The sequence below is a fragment of the Chanodichthys erythropterus genome, chromosome 22 (assembly GCF_024489055.1).
Source record: "Chanodichthys erythropterus isolate Z2021 chromosome 22, ASM2448905v1, whole genome shotgun sequence".
Lineage (NCBI taxonomy): Eukaryota > Metazoa > Chordata > Actinopteri > Cypriniformes > Xenocyprididae > Chanodichthys > Chanodichthys erythropterus.
This window is the reverse complement of record NC_090242.1, coordinates 30795597-30823509: the sequence shown is the minus strand read 5'-3', so window position 1 is coordinate 30823509 and position 27913 is coordinate 30795597. Positions and strand designations below refer to the sequence as shown.

Below are 27913 nucleotides of genomic sequence, written 5' to 3'. Positions count from 1 at the left end.
TTAGTCATCTTGAGTAACAGCTTGCAATGTGTCATGGTCCTCAGACGGCCCCTGCAGATCCTCCAAAGTCTCAACAGTATTTTGGGTGGGATGACATGTTTTCTGAGTGTCAATCCTGAGTTTCTCGAGGTCACTGTTACTTCAGGGATAAAAAAAAAAAAGTTGATGAATGTTAAATAGTCATTCAAGAAAATCAGAGAAATGGAAAGAATAATATATAGAACAGAGGTTTTCATATTTTAATATTGAAAGTCTGGGTCTGACACTAGGGCAAATATATAGTAGCAAAAATCAATGAAGACGTAAAAAGTTTTGACCTTCATATATCAAAAAGAAAGGGAAAGTGCTTCGAAGTTTGAAGCTGATACGGTTTTTCACGTGAAAGAAGTCTCTTACAAAGGCTGCATTTATTTGATTAAAAACAGTAAAACAGTAATACTGTGATCTATTATTACAATTTAAAATAACTGTTTTCTATTTCAATTTTAAAATGTAATTTATTCTTGTGATGGCAAAGCTGAATTTTCAGCATAATTTCTCCAGTCTTCAGTGTCACATGATCCTTCAGAAATCATTCTAATAAACTAGCGGGATGCTTGGCGCTCTTTTTTTATTAGATTTTTTTCCCTATCACATATTTTAGTAATCATCATAAATTAGGTATCACTCAAATGCTTAAAAACTTAAAATTCAACCTGTGAAAATCAATTTGAAATCGGACATTGCTTTACCATTGAAACTTTAAACTGAACTCTAAACTAAATTGAAACTACCATTGTACTTTAAATCATTTTAGCGGGATCATCCCCCTAGTGGCCGGTGTCATGTTTCAAATTACAAATTTTTAGAATTATTTTTTCAAATCTTGACAAAACACATATCGGCAGAAAGGTCTGAGAATCAAGGTTCGATATTTGTGAAATTTTTCGAAATTTTGGTGATATCAACTTGGGCAGTGTTGGTTAGATATATGGCTTTGATTTTATAGCAATTTTAGATTAAAAAGTATTTTGTAAAATATATATATATTTTTTAAACTTTTATCACTTTTTTACACTTTCATTTTTTAAGTGCTTTACGGCAATAATCTCCTGAGTGTCTTCTTTAAAAAGAGACTAACCTTAGGTCTGTCTTCCAAAGCATTCGTGAATTACAACCATTTGTGCAGTTTTTATGCTCAAAAAGGAGGGTGATGTAAAAATTGAAGACAGTTTTAATATGACCTTCATATAACAAAGTAAGAAGTTTAAATCTGTTAAATTAGTTAAATAAATCACAATCACAGGCACATATCACTACCCTTAAACACATATTTGTTATAATTACATTGCAATCAAAGAGCAATTAAAAAGTTCCCAGTACACTTTCAGATCTTACTGACTTGCAAAGGTTATTTTTCTTACCTAAGGGGAATAAGGACAATCCCAGTGACAAGATTTAGCTGCTCCACTATCCAGACACGACTTGGAGAGTTCAGCTGAATGAGGGGACAGAACAACTAAAGGGTTAGTTCACTCAAAAAAGAAAATTATCCCATAATTTGCTCATCATCAAGCCAACCATGGTGTATATGAATTTCTTCTTTCAGCCGAACACAATCAGTAAAACATTTCCTGGTTCTTCCAAGCTTTATAATGGGAGTGAATGGTACCATAGATTTTGAAGCCCAAAAATGCTCATCCATTCATCATAAAAGTAATCCATACAGCTCCAGGGGGTTAATAAAGGCCTTCTGAAGTGAAGCTATGTGTTTTTGTAAGAAAAAATATCCATATTTATAACTTTATAAAGTATAATCACTGTCAGAGGTTACTCTTCTGCCGGAACTAGACTTGCATACAGCTGTTACCGGAAGCCAGTGATTATAGTTTATAAAGTTATAAATATGAATATTCTTCTTACAAAAATGCATCGCTTCTCTTCAGAAGGCCTTTATTAATACCCTGGAGCCGTATGGATTACTTTTATGACAGATGGATGTGCTTTTTTTGGCCTTCAAAATCTCGAGCCCCATTCACTCCCATTTTTAAGCTTGGTTATATTTTTTTATATAACTCTGATTTTGTTTGGCTGAAAGAAGAAAGTCATACAGTATATACCTAGGATGGCTTGGGGGTGAGTAAATTATGGGATCATTTTCATTTCAGGGCGAACTAACCCTTTAATTCATCATTATTACACAACAATGTCAGTACTAACATTGAGAGGGGAAATATTGGTGTCTGAGCCAGTCTTGTAGATCCAGTTCATAGTTTTCTGTAGAATCACTGCCTGATGTGTCAGACGCTTTAGGTACTCTGAACTCTCTTGGGTCTTCTCGTGTGATTCTCCGACCTATTAAAAACAGCATTCATTAAAACCTAGACTAGATTCAAGGCTAAACAAACTTGCTCATCAATTTGCACTTGTAACCATTCACCTGCTTCCTGTATATGCCGTAACGCTCCTTTTCGTGCCTCAGTGCAGCACGGAAATCTCCTTTACTTTCATGCACCTTTGCCAATAAGTGATGACTGTAGAGAGGGACAGGGTCATGACAGTTTTGTAACACTTTCTATTTATGTACATATTATCTACAACAAAGTGTCTTGTTTGTGTTTCTGTTCACTTTTCACCTTTGTGCCAGTTTGAGAGATGAGGGTCCCTGATATTTGGAGGTCAGGGCAAGGGCCTTCTCCAGGAACTTCAGGGCAAGATCACAGGCCATCATACTATGAAGCACAAGGCCTATTTTACTCTGTACAGGAGAAGGTAAAAATTATAATTAAGTTAAAAAATGCTTTAAAACTATTTAGTACTTAAACATTTGTACAGATATTCATGAGCATTAGTTATCATCAGTACTGGGGGAGATGCAAATAACATTTTTTTGAATGTGTAAGGGAATTTTGGGGTCGGTAAGATTTTTTTTTTTTACGTTTTTGAAACAAGCCTCATATGCTCATCATTTATTTGCTCAAAAATACAGTAAAAAGAGTGATAAATATGTTAACATTTTAAAATAACTGTTTTCTATGTTACTATATTTTAAAATATAATTTATTCCTGTGATGGAATTTTAAGCATCATTACTCCAGTCTTCAGTGTCACATGATCCTTCAGAAATCATTCTAATATGCTGATTTTCTGCTCAAGAAATATCATTATCAATGTTGAAAACATTTGTGCTGCTTAAATTTTTTTGTGGAAACCATGATACATTTTTGCTCTAATAATTCTGTAATCTAAAATGCTCATATCTGCCATAAATAGACACAAGCCGTGGCGTAACTGTCTGGCATGTCTGTGGCCTTTCACTGGGCATCGCTCTAAATACACACAAAGTCAGTACAGGACAGAACATGACATTTCAGACACATTTTTATATTAATAAGGATTCCTTGATAGAATGTAAAAGTAAAAATGTATTTTAAAAAATAAACCTTTTGTCTTTACTGTTGCTTATGTTTAATTTAATGCGCACTCGCTGAATGAAAGTATTTCTTTAAAAAAAAATCTGTTGAACAATAGTGTGTGTATATATAAATATCACAGGAATACAGGAGATTATATATATATATATATATACAGTCCAAAAGTTTGGAACCACTAAGATTTTTAATGTTTTTAAAAGAAGTTTCGTCTGCTCACCAAGGCTACATTTATTTAATTAAAAATACAGTAAAAACAGTAATATTGTGAAATATTATTACAATTTAAAATAACTGTTTTCTATTTGAATATATTTCACAAAGTAATTTATTCCTGTGATGCAAAGCTGAATTTTCAGCATCATTACTCCAGTCTTCAGTGTCACATGATCCTTCAGAAATCATTCTAATATGCTGATCTGCTGCTCAAGAAATATTTAATGTGTACAATTGTACAAAATATTTGTGTACAATATTTTTTTTCAGGATTATTTGATGAATAGAAAGTTCAAAAGAACAGTGTTTATCTGAAATCTAATCTTTTGTAACATTATAAATGTCTTTACTGCCACTTTTGATTGATTTAATGCATCCTTGATGAATAAAAGTTTTCATTTCTTTAATTTCTTTTCAAAAAAATAAAAATAAAAATTCTTACTGACCCCAAACTTTTGAACGGTAGTGTATAATGCTACAGAAGCTTTGTATTTCAGATAAATGCTGTTCTTTTGAACTTTCTATTCATCAAGGAATCCTAAAAAAAAAAAATTACACAACTGTTTTCAACATTGAAAATAATCATAAATGTTTCTTGAGCAGCAGATCAGCATATTAGAATGATTTCTGAAGGATCATGTGACACTGAACACTGGAGTAACGATCCTGAAAATTCAGCTTTGCATCACAGGAATAAATTACTTTGTCAAATATATTTAAATAGTACACAGTTATTTTAAATTGTAATAATATTTCACAATATTACTGTTTTTTACTGTATTTTTAATTAAATAAATGTAGCCTTGGTGAGCAGACGAAACTTCTTTTAAAAACATTAAAAATCTTAGTGGTTCCAAACTTTTGGACTGTACTGTATATATGTTAAATGGTAATATTTCACAATATTACTGTTTTTACTGTATTTTTGATCAAATAAATGCAGCCTTGGTGAGCAGAAGAGACATTTTAAAAAACCTTATAGACCCCCAACTTTTGAACAGAACATGCTAGTAAACTCCTGAAAGGTGAAAAATATCTTTCAGCAGCAGACGTACACAATATAAAATAACAAAATATGGTGTATAAAACAATATAAATCTCTTAAATAACATGGGAAAATATACAAGAATTATAAAAATGTTGTTTAAAATAGTTGAAGAGCATGTCATACTGCAGGCCACTACTACTACTACGACATTTTTGTTTGTTTGTGTTCAATGTACCTGTTATTCATTATTATCACATTGCTATAATTATAACTCACATCCAGTAAAGCCATCTCAGGGTGATCCTCTCCACATACCAGAAGCATCAGGTATCGGGCACGGTATAATAATCGCAGAGCTGTCATCGGCTGCCCCCCAGCAAAGCAATAAAGACCAAGGTGCTTCTACACAAAGAGGAAACAACTTTGTTTTTCACTTACATATATTGAAACCAGCATAACTTTATGATACTACAGTAAACCATAGTTTTAATTTACACAAATATGATTACGTACATATTCCTGTATAGTGCTAGGATGCTCAATTCCCAGAACTCTTTCACTGATCAGTACAGCCCTCTGCTGGTGACTGAGGGCCTGACAGCATAAAATACAAATTTTCATTCAAAATGTCATTTTTTAAAACTATTGATTCAGGTTCTGAGTCTTTAGTCTGTCATCTGTTATTTTAGAACATGTGATACCTCAGCATAGTCTCCGAGGATGTAGTGTAATCGTCCCAATAGCCGCAGACATATGCTGACATCCTGATGCAGAGCCCCATAGACATTAGTGAAGAGACCCAGAGCTTGGCTTATTAACTCACAGCCCTCTTTCAGACAACCTAGTGATGCACAAATGCATATCAAAGACTATAGATTGTTTGAATATTATTTTTGTTTTGACACCACAGTTCAAAAGTTTGGGGTCAGTAAGATAATTTTTTTTTTTTTTAAAGAAATGAATACATTTAATCAGCAAGTATGAACTAAATTGGTCAAAAGTGACAGTAAAAACATTTAAAATGTTACAAAAGAGTTCTAGTTCAAATACATTTTGGTCCTCAATTTTGATTCACCAAAGAATCCTGAAAAAAACAAATGTACAAAAAATATGAATATTAATATTAAGCAGGAAAACTGTTTTTAACATTGATGATAGTAAAAAAAGATGTTCCTTGAGCAGCAAATCATCATATTAGAATGATTTCTGAAGGGTTTCATGTGACACTGAAGACTGGAGTAATGATGCTGAAAATACAGCTTTAATAAATTACATTTTAAAATATATTCAAATAGAAAACAATTTTTTTTGTATTTTTAAACAAATATATGCAGCCTTGATGAGCATAAGATACTTCTAATCTTACCATCCCAAAATATTTGAATGGTAGTTAATGTGCTAATGTATATCAATTGTTCTTGTGTTTTTTATTTTTATTATTATTTTTCTTTTGTATGTAAAGTACCTTGAGAAGTAACCTTTAAAGGCTCTCTATAAAAATAAAGTTTATTATTATTATTTGATAATAATAAATACTTTTATTTAGATTTTTGCTGATACATTCCAATAATTGTTGCCCCTTAATAATAAAACTAAATCAAAATCCTGATAAAGTTTATAATGTGTCCCCAGATTGAGAGCTTCTTTGAATGCTCACCTTGCTGGACCTCAGACTGACCACAATGCAAGAGATAAAGAGCATCGTTAGCCCTAGGACTGATGTGCTTTACTACGGGGAAAATGTTAAGGATGTCCTCTTCAGTGAATACAGTTTTGTGCTCAGAATCAAAGTGATACTCTCTTAAAAGAATCTGAAGGAGAGATGAGGTAGTTATCAGAGTAAGAAAAAAGCCAAATAACTGCCAAAAAACTGATTATTAAATCATGTTAAGTACAATCTGATATACCTGAATGCCAGTTTTGATGGCAATCTCTCTGAGCAGGGTGATTCTCTGAAGCCTGCATTTGTCCACAGCCTCCTCCACACTTCCACTGCCAGAAAGAGATGAGATCCCACTCATATCAAATCTCAGCACAGGATCTATTTGTGTTCAGAGAACAGGTCACACTCACCAGGGCAGGCTGTAATGGTAGTATTCCAGGGCCTCGGTTTTGATGGCCACCCAAAGGTCGCTCGGAGTGAGGTTGGACCAGACGGTCATGGTGCCGCCTACACATGCACGACTCCGCCTTCTCCGACTCCTGCGCCTAGAAACTAACTTGTCGTTTTGCTGAATGACTCCAGAATCAGCAAAAGAGCTCAGGAAGCAGTTGAGGAAATGGCTGACGGAGCCTGACAGGGCAGATGGTTCCACTGCCTGGGGGAAAGACAGATGATTAAGGATACAAGAACAAGTTTTGGCAAAAGTGTCATAATATACAGCATTATATTAGTGATATCCTTCTGAGTATTATAAATACCATAAGCAATTTCTGGACACTCACCAAAAGATATGTCTTAAATAGATGTTTTGCACATCTGGTAATCAGCTCACAGAGTGCAATTCTCTGAAAGAGGTTAAAAAAATAGTTACTTTTTCACATTTCATCACTGTATAATGTAGGCAGGAGTGTCATACACACATCTTATTAGTTCTCTTAAGATCAAGATGAATTAGTCTAGTGGTACAATTTTCATTATTATTATATCATTAATTTATCACTATATTTAATCTTATTATATTTAAATGATTATATATTTTTGACTTATTGATTTATTCAAAAGTTTGGAGTTTTTATTATTTACTTAATATTTATAATTTACTCATAATATATAAAAATATATCAATCAGCACAATTGTTTTCAACATTGATAATAATAAGAATCAAATCAACATTTTAGAATGATTTCTGATGGATCCCGTGACATTTAATAATATTTCACAATACAAAATATTTTTAAACGGTAGTGTACATATGTATATGTATAGATATACTGTAAGCCTATGTGAATATAAGTTGCATTCGGAATTGAAATATAACAAAAATCTAAGAAAGAACTGTCATGGCTGAGCAGACGAAAGGTGGATCTAAATGCAGCAAACAGGGTTTAATTCATAAACAAAAATGGTAATCATACACTAAGAAAGAAAGTAACAGCTTTGGTAGTGATGGGCACTTTCAAAACACACTTTAAGATGTTTTGAAACCATTGCAAATCATTTGTTTTCGAACCAGTGATTCGGTGCAAGCATCAAACTGTGATTTCAGTAAATGAGGCTTTGCTGCGTCATAACTGTTTCTAAAACGTTTCGCAATTTCAATGGTGGTGATGATCTCTGTGAGTGTGAACCTATGAACCAGTATCTATATGGTTTTTTGTCTATTTTTAGACATTTTAAATGTTTTAACAACAACATTGTACTAAAAATGGAAAAGTTTTTACTTTGAGTTTTTTGCGTACAGAAGACAACGTTGTCAAAACGATCACTGTTCACATGGATCCACGAAAACAACTAAAAACGGTGTATTATGCATGCCAGGTCAGTAGTTGGCGATGTCACTTTGTAAAGAAACACTTCACGCCTATAGACTGAACACATAAGCATGTGCATGATGACACTGGTTTCACAAATTCACGTTTTTGCAGTTTACACAGAGACGATAACGGTCTCACTTTGGTATGGCCTAAACACATAAAACGTTTTCTGTTTTTATTTTAAAATGGTGTTGTTTAAATGCTCCTTAATGACACATTTGTAGGCCTATGGTTTTTTGTCTATTTGTAGACATTTTTAACCCTTGTGCGGTCTTCGGGGTCTTTTTGACCCACAAATGATGTTTGCTCAAATTTAAAAAAAAATTCTCTTTGTCCAAATGGCATGAGACTTTGTACGGTGGTTAACACTTTTAAGATCTACAAATAAAAAAAATAAAAATTGGAGTGATATATTGTTTTTATGTTAGTGTAAAAAAAGAAGTTACGTTCGTGGTCTTCGGGGTCTCTTTATATAAATAAATTAAAAAATATTTTTTTAAATAGGTTTTTATGCATGAACAGCTTTTTATGTAAAATTCACTTTATAAAAGGCCCAGATTTCTAACTTTCATTCATGTGGATAACATGAATAATTTGACATGGTTTAGTGTGAGATTTTTGCCCATCTTTTGAAAAATGCAGTTTTAAAAGTAAAAAAACTATCACTTTTACCAGTAGATGGCTGCAGAGCTCCACTATTTGCTATGTGCTATTTGACTTACTGAAAGATGTCTTTTCACAAGTTTTTTTCAGTTGGATTCATATCTAAATGTTATGAAATCACAATTATAACAATAAAAATTACTTTGTCAAAGTTTAGCATTTTTTGTGCAGGGCAAAATCAGTTTTTCAATAATAATTTTATAATAAAGATAATAAAATAATAAAATAAATAATTTTTATTTGTGTGTGTGTGTGTGTGTGTGTGTGAGCATGTTTATTTTGTATTGAGGATGTTTTTTTGCATTTTTTCAAGTGTGCCACTTCATTTCTGTCTATGTGTGTTGTGCGTTGTTTCTGATTTTGAGAATGGATTTTGTTCAGTTTCTAAGTGGGGTCTCTGTGGGTGACATTATTGATGATATTATTGAAAAACTGATTTTCTTTCAGTACAAAAAATGCTAAACTTTCACAAAAAGTAATTTTTATTGTTATAATTGTGATTTCATAACATTTAGATATGAATCCAGCTGAAAAAAACTTGTGAAAAGACATCTTTCAGTCATTCAAATGGCACATAGCAAATAGTGGAGCTCTGCAGCCATCTACTGGTAAAAATGTTAGTTTTTTTTACTTTTAAAACTGCATTTTCCTAGCCTGGGTGCCAGCCCGAACCCCGCCCACAACATTTTTTGGACGGGAAGTTCGGTCTGGACTCGATCCATTGTGGAGTAATTATGCTCGGCTCCCAGAAGGCCGAGCCAATCAAATTGCCAGGGCGGGCTTTAATCGATGATGGACAGGCTATCTGCGGTTACGTAACCACCCACGTCATCAAAGAGCGCTTGGGTTGAATTGGTTTTCACCAACGATGACTGCAGCTGGAGAAGTAAGATGTTTAGATTCCGCTATCACGTCTGTAATAAAAGAAATCGACAGCGCATTAATTTTAAAAGACGAACAAAGAACCGCAATCAAGGCATTTGTCGATGGGAAAGATGCGTTTGCCGTTCTTCCAACGGGATTCGGCAAAAGTTTAAGTACAAGTTCAACATACGTCACTTACTGCGTTGCTCTGATTGGTTGTAGGTCTATCCAATTGAGTGCAGAGTTTTTTTTTTTTTTTACTGGTTTTGTTAAGACACGCCCCATAATTCAAGTGCAATGGAGCAGTATCAGACTCACATTCTGCCTAGAATATGAGTATGACGAAGTCAGGCTAGCATTTTCCAAAAGATGGGCAAAAATCTTACACTAAACCATGTCAAATTATCCATGTTATCCCCATGAATGAAAGTTAGAAATCTGGGCCTTTTATAAAGTGAATTTTACATAAAAAGCTGCTTTTGCACAAAAACAAATACAAAAAAAAAAAAAAAATTTTTTATTTATTTATATAAATTTAAAAGATATCACAAATCCTCCAAAAACTGCACAAATGTTGAGTAAAAACATTAATAAATAGAATATAATTACATTGGTTTTTAAAAAATATATTATATTGTTACAAAATTGCATTTTGTTGCCGGGGTCTCCAGAGACCCCGAAGACCACGAGTGTAGTCCCTTAAACGAAGACCGCACAAGGGTTAATGACACATTTGTAGACCTATAATAATAAAAAGGTACAGTTTTAGTTAAAAATCTCTTATTGGCCTGATTAACTACCATGAAACAAAATTTCATAAAACACATATTACACAGACACTTTATTTAATCATATTAGATGATTTGTTAATTGTATTTAATAGATTATGCTTTCAATAAAACATTTGAAATTGGATTGTAAAAGATGTTTTTATGCATGTTTTTGGTTGAGTTTTTATTGCATTTACACCATTTTTACGAAGGTGTCACCAGTGTGTTGCGTTTATAATATAATGTATTTATAATATAAATACACAGGCTAATTAGAACTAAACAAGACACAGGTGAAAACCACAAATAACTATAGCAACTAACAAAGGAAACAGGAAGTAACACACAGGCTATCCTAAAACTTGGTTGGAAGGCATCAAGGCATGTCAAATCCAATGTCTCTTGAGATACCTTCATCTGATTGATTTTTGAAGGCATCATAGATGTATCCTTCCCTGCCTTTGATATCCCACAATCCTGTCCTTTCCATTCTGTGTCAGTTATAAAATGAAAATAAAAATAAAAATTCAATAAAAATGGTGTCTGAAAGTTGTGGTTAGTGGTCAGTTTGTGTGTAAATGTATGTTTTTTTTATCAACACTTTCTGCTTCTGATGTTTTTTCTAGCAGGAAATTGTTATTATAGTAATTAAATATTTGCTAAGATTTCACCAGAGCTTGATTTGTTTTTCTGTAGATCATTAAGTCAGAATTCTGTCTGAAATCAATTTCGTGAGGTACCTTTGTGTGCAAACGATGCCTGCAAAGTCATTTCCATTACAAGTTTTTGAATGCAGCCACAGAAATACAAGTACAAACAAACTCCAAAAATCCAAGGAACCAACAGAAACCAAATGTAAAATACACACTCACATAGACATGATCAAGCCTTTCTTTCTGAGGTATCTTCTCAATATACTCCAGCACAGCACCCATGTAGCGAATGTTAATGCCGTGCTGATGCAGAGCCTCTGTTAGTGTGACGCCATCCATAGGCATCGATGTATGGTCAAGGCAACTCTTCATCTACAAACACATACAGTTAAAGAGATGTGATTTTTCTCATTGAGCGTGGGGTTTCACAAGGAATGCATCAGGGGTAATGTGTTTTATCTGCGCAATCCTTATAAAAAGCAACTTACAAATGTGGGGATTTGATTGGAAATGAGGAAGATTGCAGCATCCTTTAACTGCTGTTTCTGTTTCTGGATATCTTCTGCACTTTCCTTGGGGAAACGTACACCTGATAAAAGAACAAAATATTAATAATGTTCATATATAGCCATACACATATTTCTAATATTGTCTGCTCATGTTTACAGCCAAAGAGCTGCAAGTTAAAAACAGAACCAGTCCGAAAAGTTAACAACACACCTGCACAGAAGACGTTAGGGTTGAAATGTATGTCAAAAGTATTCCTGAGGGAGGAGAAGATATGCTTTATTGAAGAACTCTGCTGGGTGTTATTCACAGGCACAGTTTTTAGGGAAAGGTGCTCTGCATCCTGGCCTGGGAGTGTGACAGTTGTTGAGGGAATCTGAGGCGTAGTAGTTTGAACACTGTTCAGTGCAGATTTGCTGACATCTTTGATTTCTCTGTCATGCTCAGTACTTTGAGAGACAGTTTCCATAATTATGTGGTATCTGGTGGCATTCATACAAAAAGATAATATAGCTCAAATCCTCACAGCAGGTTAATATTTTGTACCATAATGTAGAGCTTTTTTCATGCTGTTCATTACATCTATTTTTACAGTTGTAATCGCTATACCCTATGATGCATATCTTCATAATTGAATGTTTCGTTAAACTAAATATTTACACTTAATTATATAAAAAAAAAAAACACTAAAGTAATTCAATATGAACAAAGTAATATTAGAATATTTTCAAGAAAACTGTCAAGACCAGGTCAAGAATCATATTTCACCTCAAAAACAAAAGAAAAAAATTAGATCTCATTAGATGCACATTACTGAGATAATCTTTTATGTTATTACAGCTGAAAAAAATATATAATATTTATGTATATGTATTAAATAAAAGTTTTTATATTTAAAATTGTATTTAAATATTTTTTAAAACATTTATTTTGTTTAAAAGTGTCAGCATATACAGGTGCTGGTCATATAATTAGAATATTGTGAAAAAGTTCATTTTTTCATTGTAAATTATTTAAAAAATATTAAACTTTAATTTATACTAGATTCCCTACATGTAAAGTAAAACAATACAAAAGTTTTTTATTTTATTTATTTGTTGATTAGAGCGTACAGCTCATGAAAGTCTAAAATCCAGTATCTCAAAATATAAGAATATTTACATTTGAGTTTCATTAAATGACCATCCCTACAGTATAAATTTCGGGTATCTCTTGTTCTTTTAAACCACACTAATGGGGAAGACTGCTGACATGGCAATGGTCAAGGAGACAATCATTGACACCCTCCACAAAGAGAGTAAGTCACAGATGGTCATTACTGAATGTGGTGGCTGTTTACAGAGTGATGTATCAAAGCATATTAAATGCAAAGTTGACTAGAAGGAAGAAATTGGGTAGGCAAAGGTGCACAAGCAACAGGGATGACCGCAAGCTTGAGAATACTGTCAAGTAAAGCCGATTCAGACACTTGGGAGAGCTTCACAATGAGCCAAATGAAGCCGGAGTCAGCGCATCAAGAGCCACCACACTCAGACATCTTCAGGAAAAGGACTACCAAGCCACTTCTGAAACAGAAAGAACATCAGAAGCATCTTACCTGGGCTAAGGAGAAAAAGAACTGGACAGAGAACAGTGGTCGAAAGTCCTCTTTTCAGATAAAAGTAAATTTTGCATTTCATGTTGAAATCATGGTCCCAGAGTCTGAAGGAAGACTGGAGAGGCACAGAATCCAAGCTGCCTGAAGTCTAGTGGGAAGTTTCTGAAGTTAGTAATGATTTGGGGGGCCATGACATCTGCTGGTGTTGGTCCATTGTGTTTTATCAAGTGCAAAGTCAATGCAGCCATCTTCCAGGAGATTTTGGAGCACGTTATGCTTCCATCTGCTGACAAGCTTCATGGAGATGCGGATTTCCTTTTCCAGCAGGACTTTAGCACCTGCCCACAGTGCAAAAACCACTTCCAAGTGGTTTGCTGACCTGATATTACTGTGTTTTATTGGCCAGCCAACATGCCTGATTCATGAATCTATGGGATATTTTCAAGAGGAAGATGAGAAACAGTCGATCCAACAATATACAGATGATCTGAAGGCTCAATAGTGCCTCAGCAGTGCCACAGGCTGATCACTTCCTTGCCACACTTCACTGATGCTGTAATTTGTGCTAGGAGCCAAAGTCATTTGCTGTAATATGTGCTGCCGACCAAGTATTGAGTGAACAAATGAACATACTTTAAAGAACTTGAACTTTTCTGTTTTGAAAATCCATTTTTTGATTGATCTTAGGAAATATTCTAATATTTTGAGATACTGGATTTTGGACTTTCATGAGCTGTATGCTCTAATCATCAAAATAAAAAAAAAAAACAAAAAAAAAAACTTTGAAATGTTTTACTTTACATGTAGGGAATCTAGAATAGAAATTTACAATAAAAAAATGAACTTTTTCACGATATTCTAATTATATGACCAGCACCTGTAATATATATATTATATATATATATATATATATATATATATATATATATATATATATATATATATATATATATATATATATATATATATATATATATATATATATATATATATATATATATATATATATATATATATATATATATATATATATATATATATATATATAATCCTTCCATATTATGGTAAAGAGAATTGAGATAGACATGTCTAAAGTAATCTGGAAATACAAAAATATTTTTATTATCTTAAAATAGACTCCATTACCTGTATATAAAATACTATTTCTTGTTTTGTTTTGTTTTTTATTTTGGGATGAAATATGACATTCTTGACAGGCTGTGTATTAATCATAAGACAGATAAATATATTTACCGGTGCTCCACAAAGGCATCAATGAGTTCCTGTCTCAGGCAGACCAGGTGATGAGGATGTAGCCTTGGGAAACCAAGTTGTTGACACACAGGATTTAAATCCTCTCCTTCCACAGGAAGGAAGTTGAGGTCAGGTGGGAAGGTAAAAAGTAGATCCAGGATGTAGTGCCGACCATCATTACCCACAATGCCCTTATGCTCCACAGAGGAGCACAACTCTACTGCTGTATCATCTTTGTTTAGCACTAGGTGGCGCTGCACTCTCAGCTTCTTACTGGGTTTGTCAAGCAGCTCTAGATACCTTCACAGAGTTTGAAATGTTTGAAATCATACATATATTATGTAATTTCTGACACATTCTTCAGCTTAAAGACTAGTTCAAACCAATAACCTTAAAGATAACTATAACGATAACTATATTAACGTCCACACCAATTATCATAACTGCGTGCTGCAGTTGTCGTCTGCTGCTTTACAATGCTCATTTAAAGCAGGATGGATTCTGATTGGCTGCCAATGTTTTTAGCATTCATCACCCGAAAAAAAATTGTTCTGAAATTGTTGTCGTTATTATAGTTGTAGTGTGAACTTCCCTATTCTCATAGAATTAGAAGGATTATTAAAACTTTATAGTTAGCGTTATCATTATAGTTATCGTCCTTGGTGGGAACAGGCCTTAAAGAGTTAGTTCACCCAAAAATGAATGAATGTCTTCTTTCAGCCAAACTCAATTAGAGTTATATTAAAAAAAAATCCTGGCTCTTCTAAGGTTTATAATGGGAGTGAATGGTACCCTAGATTTTGAAGCCCAAAAAAGCACATCCATCCATAATAAAAGTAATCCATTGTGCTCCAATCCAGCTCCAGTGGGTCAATAAAGGCCTTTTTGTGAGAACAATATCCATATTTATAACTTAATAAACCCAAATCAATATAGCTTCTGTCAATGGCCTGTACACAGCGATTTGTGAATTATTTTGAACCTCTGACCCGATGCGTGACGCATCGACGAACGCAGAAGCGCAGAGGATAGAGCAAAACAAAACACCGGTCATGAATTAGAAGTGTAAAACAAGACTTTTTAAAGAGAAATGTTGGAGAATTTCGATATATGAGAAGATGAGCTTACACCATACAGCTTAAATCCATACAGTCGTATGGATTACTTTTATGATGGATGGATGTGCTTTTTTGGTACCGTTCACTCATATTATAAAGCTTGGAAGAGTCAGGATATTTTTTAATATAACTGATTGTGTTTGGCTGAAAGCAGAAAGTCATATACACCCAGGATGGCTTGAGGGTGAGTAAATGATGGGATCATTTTCATTTTTGGGTTAACTAACTAACCCTTTAAAAATGATGCTTTTACCTGTCATCAGACACAACCGTCTTGCCAAAGTCAGTGGAGCCATAGACAACACTCTGTGCTTGGTCACGGTCAAGAATTCCTGGCACGATAGTTTGGGCAGTGACACGGTAGCCACGGTAATCGATCACTACAGTGCCAATCAGATAGAGGCCTTCTTGATCCACTGCCCAATAAGCCCTCACTCCATTCAGGTCAAGAACAGGGGCAGCATGGGCCGCAGCCTCCCCTCCCAGATCTCTGAATTGGTCCCGCACATCAAAGCCTAAACTGAAGAAAATGTTGTTCCAGATGAACATCTGCTGTCGTGGTTCTTCACTAGGGTTGATGGGCATCACGTTACCATCCACCACTGCCATGGCTCCTCGAGTGGCAGTGCTGACAAAATCACTGTTAGCCTGATAAAGTCAGTAAAAGGTCACCATCAGTTACATTTTAGATCAGATTTAGTTTCTAGAGAAGGAAAAGTACTTTGTGGATCTGTAAAAGCCCTTTCTTGGTTCTAAATTGAACACATATGCCAATAATTGGTAAAGATACCTTAAAAACAGCTCTGTCCCTCATCAGACGATCAGTCACGTTTTTTCTCGGAAGCTCTCTTGTGGTCTGAAGTTCTTCATTCCAGTCCCGGGCCTTTGTTCAACACAGAGGAATGAATAAAAAACTACTTGTGTAACTGGCTTGTGTGCTGACTTTCAACATGTTTACCTGAACAGGCACATGTTCTTCATAACCCAGGCGGAAAGAGATGACATCCTCCGCTCGAACACAGTCCATTGTGTGGTCAAGTGCTGGAGCAGTCCAGCTGAACACCTGGAAGGGTGTGGCAATCCTTTCAAAGGGGTGTGTGGAGCCTCTAAAATAAGAGAGAAGTTAGAATTGAGTAGTTTCCACGTACTCTGTTACATTTACAAGAAAAAATAATCATATTTTGTACTCCTATCATTAAGTTGGCTTGAAAAATCCAACTTACTGTTATGCTATTTTCTTCTGAGACAAAAATTTCCAACTCTAACTCCTCCTAGAGCTTTAAATTTACATACTCCAAACTTGGGTCAGACCTTCAGACTGTTCTGACTTAGTGTGCTATATCTTTTCTAACTGAACGGACTTACGGTTTTCCTAAAAAAGACTGTTAAATCTCGGAAAAATCCCATTGACTTTCATTGACGGAATGTTCAAATGAGCAAAGACTGTTCAAAATTCAGATTTAAACTACGGAAGCCCATTAGACTCAAAAACTGAATTAGACTCAAGTGCCATTCTATGTACTATTTCTAATCCATTGAAACTCATTCAAACTCATCAACTCATCTAATCTATCTATCTATCAAACTAAATCTAGCAATACCCTATCAACCACCCCGAGTACCCTAGCAACCGCATAGCAACACCAGTGACCACCCCGAGTACCCTAGCAACCAAATAGCAACACCATAGCGACCACCCTGAGTACCTTAGCAACCGCATAGCAACACCCTAGCAACTACCCCGAGTACCTTAGCAACCAAATAACAACACCATAGCAACCGTGTAGCAACACCCTAGCAACCACCCAGAATACATTAGCAACAATCCCGAGTACCCTAGCAACCGCATAGCAACACCCTAGCAACCACCCCGAGTACCCTAGCAATCACATAGCAACATCTTAGCAACCACTCAGAGTACCCTAGGAACCGCATAGCAACACCTTAGAAACCACTCCGAGTACCCTAGCAACCACATAGCAACACCTTAGCAACCACCCAGAATACCTTAGCACACCCTAGCAACCATCCAAAATATTATTTCTAAATCTATCTATCTATCTATCTATCTATCTATCTATCTATCTATCTATCTATCTATCTATCTATCTATCTATCTATCTATCTATCTATCTATCTATCTATCTATCTATCTATCAATCTGTCTGTCTGTCTGTCTGTCTAATAAAAACTACTAAACTAAAACTTAAACTATTTCAAACTGAAAAGCTTCAAAGTAAAAGGCTTTTAAAACTGTTTCAAACTTTCTGGCTAGGCTTTTTCGAGCCAACTTAAAGTTTGTCTACAAACTTTTTTTACCTAGTTTTATTTAGACAACTAAAATACATATTTTGCAGCTTAACAAGATTTAAAAGTTTCCTCTAAATAAACAAATAGTTTTTTATTATTTAAAACAGACAACAAAACATGTTTACATACACTTCAACTCAAGTATGTTTTAGCTAGATATTTTGACTGTTAATTTCATTTAATTCAATTTTATTTATCATTAGATTCTCATATTTTCATTGCTGTGATGTTTTACTGTTTTAGAGTTAAAAATTGATTTTGTTTAAAATCATATTTATATTTTAATTTGTATTTAAATGTTTTTTTTTAAATTTGTTGTGTATTATCAAAGTCTGTTAAAAGCAGGGCAAAGATCACAAATACTTTATAGTGTAAACCACTATGATGCATAAACACTTGATAAATACAGTATATATTTATTAATTCATTAAGCATTTCAGTCATATCTGACTCTTGGTGATTTAATGGACTTTTTACGGTTATTTTTTAGCCATACGCGAGAGACTGTCCATGAATTTTCTTGGTGAATATTTTTTCTGTGGCACTTCGTCAGGTCTTTCTCCAACCCTCCACATTCCATGGCTTGAGACTCACACACACAAACAAACACACACCTATGGAAAATTTAGCGACAGTATATACATTGAGTACAGTTTATTGTACTCTTTTTACTCCTTCTGAAAACTGTCATACCTCCTTTTCAGCAAGGCACTGAAGTTCTTCTTAAAAACTGGACTGATATGACCCAGGAGATCCAGCAAAGCATGACTGAGGACACTAGGATTGGCTGGCTTTGGATTAAAGCTGTAAGTCGTAGACCTAAATGAAACAATAAAAAAAAAAAAAGAAATTCTATTTGTTTGTCTTTCTGGTAGGGCAAGGGCAATTTGGAGGACAACTGTAAAACTCACTGATTTATGTAGAACCCACGAGTTGATGCTGTTATACTGAAGTGTCTGTCTTCCATGGTCACCACATTGAGATACATGAGGTCTCCATGCATCTTTCTGTTTCCAGGAGGAGGATTCCAGCTACTCATGGTCAGAACCTTCAAGCACTCTGAGGACTGTATATAAGTAAACTGTATTAAACTGTATTAAATATTATCATATGCTATGTTCATCTAGCACATTTTTATGGCCATACCCAGACAGCATGTAATCACTGAAAAAATATTGAGTCAGCGTTGATGTGTCAATGCAAATTGCATTGAATTAACATTACAAAGTGATGTTGCTTCAGTATCACTTTTGCACCCTCAGTTAATGTTGAAGCAATGTTGAGATTTCAACCACAAATCAATGATAATATCATTGAATCGATATTATAAAGTGATGTTAGTTCAATATCACATTTGCACCTGCATTTAATGTTGAAATGGTGAGATTTAAAAAAAAAAATGGTAATGATATTGAATCAACATTACACTGTGATCTTGATTCTACATCACTGCTGTTGAATCAATATTGAAATGAACAAAATAATTATTAGTAATATCAATTGATCAATATTAATGTGATGTTGATTCTAAATAACTTTTGTTGAAACATTGAAAATACAACTGAAATGTCAACATAATGTTGAGATCTGATTCAAGTTAATGTTGAAACAACATTAATACTTCAGCTACACTTAAATGGTGCGTTAAATTCCATCCTGATCATTTTAAATTTTGGGGAAAACCATTTAAAACTTAAATGACACCTTTTCACACAATTATCTTCATTAGAAGTAATGAGACTAAGGCCCAGTTTCACAGACAGGGCTTAGCCTAAGCCAGGTATTAAGTAGCTTTTATAAACATACACTAGAAAAATCATTGAACCATCTTGAGACAAAACAATGGCACTGACATATTTTAAGATATGTCAGTACAAGTTGCTTTCAGTTAAAACAGCTCATGCATTTTAGTCTAGGACTATCTGTGAAACCGGGGTTAAATGATCTTATCAGTGCTGTTGCCGCGCTCTTTCTTATTGCGGTCTTTGATTTTTAAATTAACTGGTGGACAATAAAATGCAGTTCATATTTGTTGCTTTCGGTGATGTGAACTCCATTAAATCTGCATATAGCGCGGGAATTGAAGATCGGATTTATATCTGTTTTGCAGAGGCACATTTATATGGCCAAGATTAAATGGAATCGTTTTGATAAATCAGATCAGTTCCGTTTAGTAAAAATATTTTTTTGAAAATATTTAAAGGTGCCCTAAACTTTTTTTAAAAAGATGTAACATAAGTCTAAGGTGTCCCCTGAATGGGTCTGTGCAGTTTCAGCTCAAAATACCCCAGATTTTTTTTAATTCATTTTTTTAACTGCCTATTTTGGGGCATCATTATAAATTCAGGGTGTGTGGCCCTTTAATTCTCGTGCTCCACGCCCACGGAGATCACGCTTGCCTTGAACAGTGCATAAACAAAGTTGACACAGCTAAAATAACCCTCAAATGGATCTTTACAAAGTGTTCGTCATGCATACGTCGGATTATGTGAGTATTGTATACTGTTATATTGTTTACGTTTGATTCTGAATGAATTTGAGGCTGTGTTCTGTGGCTAACGGCTAATGCTACACTGTTGGAGAGATTTATAAAGAATGAAGTTGTGTTTATGAATTATACAGACTGCAAGTGTTTAATAATGAAAATAGCGACGGCTCTTGTCTCCGTGAATACAGTAAGAAACAATGGTAACTTTAACCACATTTAACAGTACATTAGCAACGAAACATTTAGAAAGACAGTTTACAAATATCACTAAAAATATCATGTTATCATGGATCATGTCAGTTATTATTGCTCCATCTGCCATTTTTCACTATTGTTCTTGCTTGCTTACCTAGTCTGATGATTCAGCTGTGCAGATCCAGACGTTCTACGCTTGTCTAATGCCTTTCATAATGTTGGGAACATGAGCTGGTATATGCAAATATTGGAGCGTACACTCCGACTGTTATGTAACAGTCAGTGTTATGTTGAGATTCGCCTGTTCTTCGGAGGTCTTTTAAACAAATGAGATTTATATAAGAAGGAGGAAACAATGGAGTTTGAGACTCACTGTATGTCATTTCCATGTACTGAACTCTTGTTATTTGACTATGCCAAGATAAATTCAATTTTTCATTCGAAGGCACCTCAGTAACCAGGAGTAAACAGCCCCTATGGCCATTACATAAATCTCAGTTCAATATCTGTGAAACTACATAGCGTTTAAGTAGCAAGTTTTATTAATGAAAATTTGCATGTTTAATTAATGAAAAGCTGCAAATTCACCTTATGTAGACCTTAATCCGTTTAAATATCACAAAATAGCCATGTCAGTCACGCTCTCAAACACGAGGTGTAGTTTCTTTGTTATTGTGTTTCAGTGGGAACAGGCTAAATTTAATGGAGATCATTTATATTCCTCAAATTTAATACAGATTCAGGAATATGAATGATTACCTGATTAATCAGTAGTCAGAGAGCAGGAGTTAAGGCACAGGATAGCATCAAATCCCAGATGATAATCCTATTGACTTCAACATAATGTGTAATCAATATCAGAATTATCAGGAGGGTGCTTCTCATTTTTTTAATTGTCCATCGTCATCTGCCTTCATCCCTATTACAGGAAAGAAGGCAAGGTGCTCTGCAAGCATTGAGTAATAGATGCAATACGTGGGCTACGTGTCAAGTGTGACATTCTTGCTGATGTTGTTAGAACTAAAATTTCTAATAAATGTTACTAAAGCAAGATGTGCACACTTTTTAAGAATTTAGAAAAATGGATGGTTCATTCAAACACTTTAATAACTTTTTAAATAAATATATCTTAAATTCAGTAACAATAAATCAAATGCAAATAACAAGCACAAAAGAACATAGAAATAATAAGAAAGATGCACCATTGTTTGAAACCCAGAGAAGTCAGTTGATTCAACACACAAGACTTTTGTATAGAATGCACCTGTGTTTTCTCAATTAGACAGAAAAGTAAGCATGCAGATCCAAAATGGGTGTTTACCAATCAGTGCGCATTTTCAAACTACAATTGGTGTTTTTCAATCATTTTTCAATAGACCTAATAAAATCATGAGGGCCCACTCCTAAACCATGCCCCCAGTAGATCAGAGCAAATCAGATAAAATATGGCCCACTGATTGAGAAACACAAACTAGTGTTCTACAGAGATACATACCTGCATGATCTTGTGGTCATGAACTACAAATCACTGTTAGTTCAATGCCACTGTCTCCACCCATGTGACTTTCATCAAAATTTCAATGCTGATCTAACATACATTAAACATTAGAAACTCAACATTGTATCAATGTCACCATGCTATCTGGGTACTGTCAAAGTTCCTCAATTCCTACCTTCCCCAAATTTGTATGAGGTTGCAGGGGTACCAGCAGACGCTCCTTAGAGCCTGGAAGAATGTGATGTGGAGGGCTGCAGCTGATGTGCTTCAACCCGTCACCTCTTCGCTTAGGTTTGCTGCTCTCTGGGAATTAAATTAAATTCTTGTGAAGCCACCATAGCTGTACTGCATAGAGACTCACAATATGGACGTGTCTTTGTAATAGATTTTCAATCAAATATTATCTCAACACAGACAATACATGTATTCATATGCACTGTACTTTATATGCTCTGTGTACAACCCGAAATCCGCAAAAGTTGGGACGGTTTGTAAATTTGGATAAAATGAAAACTAAAAGACTTTCAAAACACATGAGCCAATATTTTATGCACAATAGAATATACATAAATGTTTAAACTGAGAAATTTTATAATTTTATGCACTAAATGAGCTCATTTCAAATGTGATGCCTGCTACAGGTGTAAAAAAAGTTGGTACGGGGGCAAAAAATGGCTGAAAAAGCAAGAAATTTTGAAAAGATTCAACTGGGAGAACATCTAGCAACTAATTAAGTTAATTGATAATTTATATTAGCTATAAAAGGGACGTCTTAAAGGGATAGTTCACCCAAAAATGAAAATTTGATGTTTATCAGCTTACCCCCAGTGCATCCAAGATGTAGGTGACATTTTTTCTTCAGTCGATCACAAATGATGATTTTTAACTGCAACCGCTGCCCTCGAAAAGTATTTATATCATTTTTTACCTCTAATACACCACTGTGTCCAACTCCGTTCAGGACTCCTTTAGTGATGTCTGATCGCGCTCTGTCAACGGCAGTGATGTCTCGCGCATATACTTCAATGAGTGTCAGACATCACTGCCGTTGACAGAGCGCGATGATACATCTTGGATGCACTGGGGGTAAGCTGATAAACCTCAAATTTTCATTTTTGGGTGAACTATCCCTTTAAAGAGGCAGAGTCTCTCAGAAGTAAAGATGGGCAGAGGCTCTCCAATCTGTGAAAGAGTGCATAAAAATATTGTGGAATAATTTAAAAACAAAGTTCCTCGATGTCAAATCGCAAAGGCTTTGCAAATCTCATCATGTACAGAGCATAACATCATCAAAAGATTCAGAGAAACTGTGCGTAAGGGACAAGGCCGAAGACCTTTATTGGATGCCTGGGGTCTTTGGGCCCTCAGACAATACTGCATCACTCATCGGCATGATTGTGTCAATGACATTACTAAATGGGCCCAGGAATACTACACTGTTGGTAAACATAATCCGCCGTGCCATCTGCAGATGCCAACTAAAGCTCTATCATGCAAAAAGGAAGCCATATGAGAACATGGTCCAGAAGCGCTGTTGTGTCCAGTGGGCCATGATTCATTTAGAATGGACTTTTTAAAAGTGGAAAAGTGTTCACAGATGCCACGTCCTCTGGGCTAAAGAGGAGGGAGACCTTTCAGCGTGTCATCAACGTTCAGCCAGCATCTCTGATGGTATGGGGGAGCATAAGTGCATACGGTATGGGCAGCTTGCATGTTTTGAAAGGCACTATGAATGCTGAAAGGTATATAAAGGTTTTAGAGCATCATTAAATGAAAAATACGTCAAAGACGACTATGCACTCTTCAGCAGCTGGAAACCTATATCAGGCAAGAATGGGACCAAATTCCAACACCAAAACTCCAGAAACTCATAACCTCGATGCCCAGACGTCTTCAAACTGTTTTGAAAGAAGAGGAGATGCCACACCATGGTAAACATGCCCCCGTCCCAACTATTTTGAGCAGGCATCAAATTTGAAATGAGCTCATTTTTTGCATAAAATTGTAAAATTTCTCAGTTTAAACATTTATGTTATCTATGTTCTATTGTGAATAAAATAGTGGCTCACGTGATTTGAAAGTCTTTTAGTTATTATTTTAATCAAATTTAAAAAACGTCCCAACTTTTCCGGTATTCGGGCTGTATTATGTATAGGTCTCATGAGGTCCACTATATAAGTTTATCTTATCTTAACTTCTAAGCCTGATATCTTACCAAATATCTTATTTTATCCTAAGACTGGTTTCTTACCTTCCATATGATCTTCTGTGACATAGCTGAGAAATGATGGTGAGCAGCCCTCCACTCCATTATAGCCATCAGTAAGGTCTAGGCTCTTTAAAAGGTCTCTGATGTGGCATAAATGGATACGCACTTCTCGAACAGTGTACGGCTCTTTGGCATAATTAAAAGGGGAGCGGGAAGTCAGATTTAAGGCAGTTTGTTACTGGTATATGCGTATGTCTAAGATGAAAGATTTCAACCAGTTTACTATTAGGTTTTCAGTGAAGGCTTAATTGATCAGCCATGATGATGTGATTTAGTCCAGTAAATTTTAGGGGCTTACCCTCCACAACCCTCAGAACGGAGCCCTCCTGAAGACCTGGTATGGATCTAAGGTGGGTAAAGTTGTCAAGAGTGACTCCATTCAGCTGCAGGGAGAAGCAAGTACGCCGACAGGTCTCCTCCTGGTCCATCAACACTTGCTTAATTTCATGCACCATCGCTAAAGGTGACACCTTGAATTCAATATAGACACAGACAGACATTAGATAGATGGATAGATTGATTGATAGATTGATTGATTTTACCTGGAAGTCAGTGGGTTCTGTTCCAGGAGCCTGGATCTTCACCGTGAACCCTGCATCCTCAGCTGGGTCCATGTCAGGAACAGCAGGAAGCGCATGTTTTTCGCTGTCACCCTCAACCTGTTCTGTCCTGCTGTCTGCTAGGGTTTCTAGCACATGGCCACTGGTCATGGTGTCAGGGCTGGGTACTTGTATTTTGGGAAACAGAAGAATATAAATCAAAAGTGAATAACCAACAAGGTACAAAAGAGTTAGGAATTGTTTGGAATGTACATTGTTACATTCACAATTTTTTATCGGCACTCCAACACAAATACCTGACAGAATTAAAGGTGATAAAGAGGATCTTTTCGTCGACCGAGAAACCAATGACTGTTAGTGAGTTTTTGAAAAGAGCGCATGCTCCCCCCCTCCTTCACAGCTCATTTAGAGGGAACGCCTCCCAAAACTCATGCACGAGTATTGGGAGGCGTTCCCTGTTTACCACCAGCATTCACTGTTAGTGGATTGATTATGTCGGACTCACCGCAGGTAACTCATAATCTGCAGTTGTTACTCCTGTCTCCTGACAAAAACATTGCATGCGGCGCCTGTGGAGTGTGGAAAGTTACTGGAGCGCGCAGCCACGCTCGTCTCTCACATGGATCGCCACGGCAGTGATTGACAAGCCAGAGGGCCAATCGTTTACGTGATGATCGCGTAAACGATTGGCTGATGTTTTTAAGGCCCTACCTCGTGCACAGATGATGTATATTAATATTATTCCTTTCAGTGCACCTAATAAATAGTCTTTTATCAGTTAGTAAAGACAGTTTCAAGTAATATTGCAAAAATGTATAAAACAAAACATCCTCTTTAGCACCTTTAAGGGCTGCACTGCTGTTAATTATTTTTATTTATAACTATTATTATTATTATTAATCATTTACTTTTAATTATTATTTGAATTCAGGCATCACAACATCATGGTGTACAGTATGAAAAATTGATATTCATTTTGAGATTTGCTAAAGATTACATTATTATTTATTATTAGTGTTAGATTAAATTTTACTGAGCATTAGATGGTGACATTGTCAAAAGTGGGGGATATGAGCATGTACAATTAAATATCCACTATATGATACCAATAATAAAGAAAAATAATCAATGTGGTACCAATATATTGTGCATCCCTAGACAGAATACACACCTGTAAAGTTCGGAGTGGCCAGGAACAGTTTATCAATCACAAAAAGCGTCAAGCGTTCAGTCTGATCTTCTTTTTGTTCTACCTGTGTCACAGCGAGGGTTGTCTCCCGCAGTGATAACCCTGTGCTCTGCTTTAGTGCTTCCAGGTCCCACTGCATCTGTTCTACTTCTGTCTTTTTCCATATCAAATCTTTGTCCATCTGTGACAGGCTTTGCTCCATCTCCCCTATCTCATGCTCCACCAGCCCCAAGCTAATCTCTGTAATGTCTGGTTGCTCTACATGAGATATTTTCTTCTCCATACAAAGAAGAAGCTCTGCAGTTGTAGTAGCTTTCTCATCAGCATGCTGTGTTGTTATCATATCCATCTCTAGTGTCTCAGAAGTCTGTGGATGTTGCTCTGAGTCTGGTTTTTCCAGTGCATCTGGGTCTTCAAAGTCATCTAGTTGTGCTACGAGTTCCAAAGTTTGTGCTTCCCTTTGCATCTTTAGAAGTAAAGGATCTGCAGTAGGAATGCCATATGCAGGTTGCATCTTCATCGCAACCAGATGTGTTTGTGCTGCACTGTTTGGACAATGTTCATTCAGTAGTTTCTCATCCTGATTCTCTTCTGTGTGTATCACAATTACTCCAAATTGTTTCTCGTGTTCAATGTACTGCTCTGTCTGAGTCCAACCATCTTCTCTCTGACTGATGTCAACGTCACTTTGTGAGGCATCTAGAGAAGATGCCGCAAGCACAGGAATGCTAACTGGACCAGAAACTGAAGTTTGACTATCTGCAAATAGTCCAGTCCCATGACCGAGGAGAGATTTACAAGTGTCTGCTCCACGTCCGTGAGTGCATATTCGATTTTGAGCAGCAGGTATTTTGTATAGGGATGACAGAAGGGGCCATTCATCCTCTATGGAGCATAATTGATTTGTGCCTGCAATGTTTGTGCTTGGCGGCCCCGACGGCTCTCTATTCCTCTCTTTTCCATTTCGCAGATTGCTTTCATCAACTCCATCATCTCTTCTGGCATCTTGCGATTGCCCGCTTGTTGAGAACAAGAGCTCCAAAGGCTGAATTGAGTCCCCTCTAACCCGAAGGTTGCTGCTAAGCACAATGTCCGGGAACAGGAGATGATCTTGGTCCAGGACAGGAGAGGCCAGCAGGTCAGTTGAAGACCTTGAAGGAGACAGACTTTCTATATCATTACTTTCCAGGGACAGCAGCAGGAGAGACTGGTCCTCAGTCTGGCGCCCGACTCCCTTGGTGTTAATAATCTCTGACATCTTGCGGCAACAATAAAATATGTTCCCCATGTTGTCTATTTGATTAACAAAAAGCAAAAGAACTGTAATATTGCACTCCAACAAACAAGGCCCACTGTGAGACAGCTAATAAGATTTTAAAATGACCTTGGCAGCTAGAAAAACCTTGCGTTGTTGGTAAATCTATAAGACAAGCCTGACAGACAGTTGACAGACTTAATTACCAAGTCTGGCACCTGGCCAGTGCATCTCTGCATTAGCTGAAACATGTTCTGATCTATAGACAGTAAAGACATTCTATTTTTTCCATGCCAGAAATGATGGACGATTAGGATGATTTATACATAGATTAACTATAGATTGACTAGATGATTGCATCTGCTTTATATTTATGTATGCAACAGTAGAAGACCAGAAACATTGCATAGATTCAAATAAAATTGTTTCCCCACCAATTTTTCGAAAAATCTGTAACTAATGCATTAATAAGTCATATTAAACATGCAGACATATCCTCACAAGTTCTATTCCTTCATAAATGTGCCTGTTGTCCATGTCTCACTATTGAACCACAGGAAAGCGGCACAGCTTGCTCCAAGCAGAGGTGTCCCTCCCTCAAACAAAATGCACAGCGTCTTTTCTCTGTCCT

The 27913-nt window shown here is 35.7% G+C and overlaps 1 protein-coding gene across 1 annotated transcript; it reads right to left on the bottom strand.

Annotated features, from left to right (window-relative positions):
- On the bottom strand, nucleotides 1-27315 carry LOC137012966 (clustered mitochondria protein homolog). Its single transcript, XM_067376500.1, has 26 exons — nucleotides 26010-27315; nucleotides 24821-25005; nucleotides 24577-24748; nucleotides 24261-24404; nucleotides 22185-22312; nucleotides 18740-18894; nucleotides 18522-18647; nucleotides 16477-16624; nucleotides 16309-16401; nucleotides 15772-16166; nucleotides 14401-14700; nucleotides 11763-12031; nucleotides 11531-11631; nucleotides 11262-11414; nucleotides 7060-7122; nucleotides 6688-6932; nucleotides 6522-6606; nucleotides 6272-6425; nucleotides 5316-5455; nucleotides 5128-5208; nucleotides 4891-5016; nucleotides 2616-2737; nucleotides 2420-2513; nucleotides 2200-2334; nucleotides 1404-1477; nucleotides 1-139 (listed from the first exon to the last, which is right to left on the bottom strand). The coding sequence occupies exons 1-26, from the start codon at nucleotides 27313-27315 to the stop codon at nucleotides 1-3; spliced, it is 5133 nt and encodes a 1710-aa protein (XP_067232601.1).
- Nucleotides 27316-27913: the final 598 nt, after the last annotated feature.

Bases quoted from the DNA above. Each gene is read 5' to 3' on its own strand.
- LOC137012966 (XM_067376500.1), bottom strand. From the start codon at position 27,315: ATGGGGAACATATTTTATTGTTGCCGCAAGATGTCAGAGATTATTAAC. The intron at 25,006-26,009 runs GTGTGTATTCTG...CCAAAATACAAG, and splicing joins GGCCACTCCGAACTTTACAG to TACCCAGCCCTGACACCATG. The intron at 1,478-2,199 runs GTTAGTACTGAC...CCCCTCATTCAG, and splicing joins CCAATATTTCCCCTCTCAAT to CTGAACTCTCCAAGTCGTGT.